The 6,108-nt window shown below is 36.4% G+C and overlaps 1 protein-coding gene across 1 annotated transcript; it reads right to left on the bottom strand.

Moving 5' to 3' along the window:
• Window positions 1-1,585: 1,585 nt before the first annotated feature.
• On the bottom strand, window positions 1,586-3,292 carry LOC138136675 (eukaryotic translation initiation factor 6-like). Its single transcript, XM_069055950.1, has 4 exons — window positions 2,710-3,292; window positions 2,398-2,656; window positions 2,166-2,342; window positions 1,586-2,105 (listed from the first exon to the last, which is right to left on the bottom strand). Exons 1-4 carry the CDS (start codon window positions 3,036-3,038, stop codon window positions 1,959-1,961), a joined length of 912 nt encoding a protein of 303 aa, XP_068912051.1. The 5' UTR covers window positions 3,039-3,292; the 3' UTR covers window positions 1,586-1,958.
• Between the last annotated feature and the right edge of the window lie 2,816 nt (window positions 3,293-6,108).

Here is a 6,108-nt window from a genome sequence, read left to right as displayed (position 1 = left end):
CAAGGAATTGTACAATCAAATTTTGGCTGATGGCAAACGATGAAGAAATGTTTGTACTTTTTGAAGATTTTGAAAGACAGCGGCGACAGTTTTATCACGGGCAAAGTCCTTTACAAATACATATAACTGAAAATTGTTTCCAAAAACATTTTCGTTTAACGAAAGTGTTGTGGAACCTTTTATTGATCTACAAATCGCAAACACGCACTTCGCCTATGGACATTTTTTTGCCCTTCTTTGTATGTGAACCTAGGTGAGAATTTCCTTGATAAAAGATCCGGTGCATTTTGTAGTAATTCTACCAATTTACTTTTTTGAGCATTGCTAAAATATTGTGACTTCTTTTTTTATTTTGCCATCGCAAACAGACAAATCGAAAACACAGAAAATTAACAATGCGTGTACCTATAGTCCTACAGAAACAGTAGAATTCGACTTTGGTTGTAAATTTAACAACAACAACCGAAGAATAAGATTTTATCATCAAGTAATAACCTTTGCCATAAATACCACTACCACTACCTGTAACATTGAAGCTAACATTGCGAACCCCAAACCGACGACCCCATTAGCATTTATCAGTAGGATTATTGCTGCAGCACAAAATTCTATTTTTCCAGTGACAAACATAAATTTACAAGCAAAGTCGAATTCCACTAGAGTTTCTGTAGGACAAGGTGGGAACAAAATTAATGCCTTCAACATGCCTTCAAATGGCCTTCAATAGATACCTTCAATTGACCTTCAATCATAGATATATAAGGCCTTCAATTTTTAAAAGCTCCATTTCTTGGGCGAGCATGAAAGTATAAAATTACAGGTTTCTGTGAAATATATTGTCAAATTAATTCATAAATTGCCATGTTGTCACATTTACCACTCGCCAATATTCCGTGTGCGAGAAATGTTTTTCGCATGGTATTCAAGAATAGAAAATATTTATAGTGTGCGACAACAACCGTTCGAGATATGTCGTGTGCGACATAAACTAATCGAAATTGAAGAATAGACCCCCTGGGCTGGGAAGGCGTTGGAAACCGTCAATTGTTGTGCTTTTTTAAAGTGTAGATTGACAGTTATAATTCAGTAATTAGAGCATGTTGACAGCTAACCTAAAATGTATAAACAAAAAAATATTTCTGTTTTTGTTCGTTCTTTGCAAAAATAGAGTAACAAACGATTCCAATTCTCGAAGCAAATATCTAAGGACATCCTTTGCTGAAATCAAACATGTTCAATTATGTTCCGATTAAACAGATCTGATGTTCCAATTAGGGCATTTTCAAGCACAGTGTCTGGGATTTTATTAAAGTTGTTCATCTCAATGCATATGATGGTACCCATGAAACGAAACTTTGAAATGCCAAAACTGTACCTACACGTGCACAGCGTTTCCTTTCCAGTGGTTCACCATGTAAATTGTCGCGTTTTAAAATTGGATAGTAACCCACGATGTCAGAAATTATAAACATCAAATACGGGTCTGGAGATTATTTCAGCAAGATTTTACGAATTTTGGGAAGTGGAGAACTTTTTAGTAAATTCATTACCTGGAAAAATGTTTAGATCTAAATAAAGCACAACATGACATAAATATGAGTTTTTATTGCAGACGTTCACAATAAATGCTGATCCTCTGTGGTTTCAATATAAGAAATATTCAATAAAAAAAGCATTTCAGCAAGTGTAGTTTATTAAAATACTATTTCATAATGACCATTGAAGATGCTCCTATGATCCACCAACTAACATAAACATGACGTCATTCCACTGGTTTCACGCCATTCTACGCTCTTGTTAGAGTTTAGACCGTCCGTAGCAAAAGTAGCACGAGTTGCAGTATTTTGGTACAAAAAAAAAAACACCTGTTGGCATGGGCAACTTCATCTAACGTGCATTAATCAAAACATTCACGAGATTAACAACTCATGTTTATTTATCACAGTCTTAACCTCCAATTAAAACCACCTAGCTGGAGTTAATCCGAATGCGGTATCGATCGCAGTAAATTCGGAAGACGTGGTTTTCATTCCGGCATAGGCAATGTGATCACTCACAACTAGGCCCGAGGCCACGATCTTGTTACCTCTGTTTACAGTGCCGGCCTAAAATTAATAGAAGCAATAAACTTCTGCCCTAAATTGTTCATTTTGGTTTATACTTACAACTAGAGGCACTTGCAATAATGAGGATAAATTTTCAAGTTCACTGTTATTTATATCTGCACACACCAATCCTCCTTGATTACTTAAAACACAATACGATCCTACCAACGCGTTATTAGCTATCATATGGCGGAAAACTTCAACTTGCAGAGTATCCGCGATGATTTCTTCACTTTCCTGCAAAGACAACTTTAGAATACCTACCACGTTTTGGGAATAAGCTTCAACAGACCTTGTCTAGATCCGGGTGTATGATAGCAACATGATCATTACACGCGATCACATTTCCTAATGCACTCAATCTGTCTTCAATTGTTTCCACCTTAACTGAATCAGGAAGTTCATTTCGAATGTGTTGTAATTCTGTGTCATAAGTTGCTTCTGGTAAAAGAAGTCCGTTTTTATTACCAACACACATGCGACCTATTACTCTGCAGCCCTCGAGTGAAGTGTTTATCACGGGAATTTCGGATAAGTCGCTCCTGATAAGACTTCAAAGCCAATGTCGGACATTTCATCAAGTTTTGCAATAATTAAACCTTACCTGCACACATGTTCGGAATGTTCTTCACCGCCAAGCAATGCGTAAGAATTTGTTACTTTCATAAACACACCAATATCATCGCTGTTTGCAAACCGAATTCGGAGTGCCTTGTTTGAGCCTGCATGAACTCTGCGCGTACGAAAATCTTGTTTAGATGTGTAGTATGGTGTATGACTATATGCTTTCCAATCTTTTGACCACCTGGCTAGTAACCACCATGCGTATTTTTCTCGTGGCCCCGTGTAATTTCGAGTTACAATTGTCTCATCGTCCCGAAAGATACCACTTGAAGGTTCTGCCTCGTTTTCATTTGACGTTACAACAGACATATCGCACACGAACACGAACCGAACACTTTCACGGTTTAGTTACAATAAAATTCTTATGACGCTGGGATGTACTTTATACTGCTGCGCGAAATAACTGTATCAATATTGCGTAATATTGAATAAGTAGGTACATTAATTGCTTAATTCTTAAAATATGCGCTAGACGTACAATTGCGGCCACGGAATTTTGGCCGTCACTTGTCATTCCATTGACATGAGATGTAAAGCGGCCCTTACGTATTCCTAACCTCACTTTCTGCTATTTCAAGACTTGTCATTTTGACGCTGACTGACTTGCATGAAAACGCGCTTCCTCATTGCCTGCAACAAGTCAGGCACACACATATTATACATGTATATGCAGGAATAAGGCAAAAAGATTCATTCCTCTCGGATTCAAGACAAGACTTTCTTGGATTTTCTTGAATCTTAGCTCCACAGAACACATCTTATGTGTTCTGTGCTTAGCTCTCTGTAGTCTCGGTACTCTCGGTGAGATCTGTGCACCCTAACGCAGGTGCGCATGTGCTGCATAACGCTTTTCATTAAATAAGCACAAACATGCCTTCCTGCACATAATGCGATATCTTGTAAAGTTACTTTAAGTGATGATCAAACAATGATATTTTATTAACCTAATGTTGACAAAGAGAAAGAAAGCGTAAATAGGTAGGGATGATAAATATAAAAATAAAATAAAAACACAATAAATAGGTAGGTATTAGAAACATGCAAAGAAACTAGTATTTTGTAACTGCCCCATTTGCGTCTAAAACTTTTCTTAGTCTATTTATTGGGCATGGAAAGGCATAGATTTCTGATGTAGTCCTGAGGTAACGCGTGCCATGCATCAGTGATCGCAGTAAGGAGTTCCTGTCTATTACGATAAATTTGTCTCTGTTTTTGCAAATGCCTTACCAGAAAACCCTACATATTCTCTATCGGGTTCACATCTGGACTACGACTGGGCCAAGCGAGGACGTTTATATTTTGATCCTGGAACCATGTTGCTACCCTATGAGACGTATGCACGGAGCAGTTGTCCTGCTGAAAGATAAAGTTTTGATTGGGATAAACCCTAGTCACTGAAGGGCGCATCACATTTTCCGGGATCCTAATATAAACGACAGAGTTCAACCGCTCTTCCACATGGAGCATTACCCCAGGACTAACAGCAGAAATCCACCCCCATACGTTAACAGAAAAGCGACCGAATCGTTCGGTCGGTTCAACGTAGCGTTCATCATATCGGCTGTTTCGTGGTCTATACACCCTAAGACGACCATTGTGCGACGACTGGAAGACCTTTTCGTCTGAGAACACAACCTAGCAGCTGCGTGGTTTCGAAGTTCAGTATTCCTCAGACGACGACGTGAGGTTTTGACGGAGCCCGGGAAATTACTAATATTCACTGCTGCAGTAGCAGTAGTAAAAGGACTGTTTCGTATCACAGTTAAAAGTTGTTCGTCTTGATTACGTATAGAAATTCGACGTCCCCCGGAACCTGGACGTCGTTCCACTGTTTGATCTTGCCTCCATTTTTTAATAATTGCACTTATCGTGCTTCTTCCTATACCCAAACGTTCCGAAATTTTAGAATGTGATAGACCATCTTGGAACAGGAATATTATTTATCTGCACTTTATTAAAATAGGGTATTGGTGCCATGTTCGCAACTATTTGAATGAAGTATGACAGTGACAAATTTTTAGATGTCAATTCCAAAAGTCAATCATAATGACAATAAAGCATGGACTACATCCATTTTTTTTTTAATTGACATGAAAGTGACGGCCAAAATTCCGTGGCCGCGATAGTACGGTGGACAAATAAAACTGGGACACTTAAAATTTAATCTATGTAAATCAGACCATTGAATTGTCAATATATTTGTCAGTGTTTATACAGTGAGCGGCAAAAGTATGGAATAAATTCCTTAAAAATTAAACAAAATTTTTTTCAAAAAAATCTTTGCAAAGGTCAAATTTAGTTTATAAAAATACATGTTTTATTACCAAAGAAAATTCCAAGCAGTCATTTGTTTTCGAGTTATGACGTCATCGATAGTTTTTTTTTAATGGAAACCCCCTATTTTTTTTCTTGATTCTGATAGCCCTTTTAACTGTCTAAATGGCAATATAAAAATTGTGTTATCTTACATAAGGAAATTTTTGAGAAAAAAAATAATAAATTTGGAAAAATTAAATTTTATAACGAACAAAAACATATCAAAGAATCAATTACTTAAATCAAACAGGCAAATGTTACTGTCAATTTTATTCGTAAACTCCATCCATTTTCAAAATGCGCAACAAAATCTAGTGATTTTAGTAACTTTTGTGGTGTAATAGGATACAATTTTTCTCTACTGTAAATGCAATGTCACAGACAATAATTCAGGTTATGTGTATTTTGAAGAGGTTATAATTACGATTACTGTCATTTTTGACAAATCTCTAATCGGATCCTGCAATCAAGCAAAGTATCTATGATTTTTTGATTTTTCAAACTAATCATTTGTTTAAATCGTAGAGGGTTTAAATTGACATTGCCAAATAAATGGCAAAATTATTTACAGCTGGTTTCAAAAAAATCGGGAAATGAAAACTTGTGAGTAATTTATGTCAAGTTAAATGGCAACTGTCAAATTAACTCACTAGTGAGTACTTTATCTCACTTGTGATTAAAATTTAACTTCTGTCACCGAAAACAATGGTCTAAGGTAGCTCAAAAACTGCACCTGTAAGATAAAAATAATTGTATTTATAGTACCTTCGTTGGTACTAGGTACTGTTCTTCGTTATTTCTATTGTTGTTATTCTGCTTTTATTCCTACAAGGTCTGCTTGGTGAATTTAAGTTCTTTAAAGTTTTCTTCTGAATCTGTTACTATGGCGGACAAAAAACTTTGAACGACTTATTTATTATTCCTTTGACTGGCTTTATGGTCAACTAACCTCATTTTTTATTTTTGCCTTTCTTGTCATGTCACCAGTGACAGATTAGTCAATAATAGATTAACACAAAAATTTTGGTGTGCCTATATCGGCTCACGAATGGTGAACGTGAAT

The sequence above is a fragment of the Tenebrio molitor genome, chromosome 8, assembly GCF_963966145.1.
Source record: "Tenebrio molitor chromosome 8, icTenMoli1.1, whole genome shotgun sequence".
In the NCBI taxonomy this organism is placed as follows: domain Eukaryota; kingdom Metazoa; phylum Arthropoda; class Insecta; order Coleoptera; family Tenebrionidae; genus Tenebrio; species Tenebrio molitor.
The sequence above is the reverse complement of the archived record's forward strand: the minus strand, read 5'-3'. Positions and strand labels throughout refer to the sequence as shown.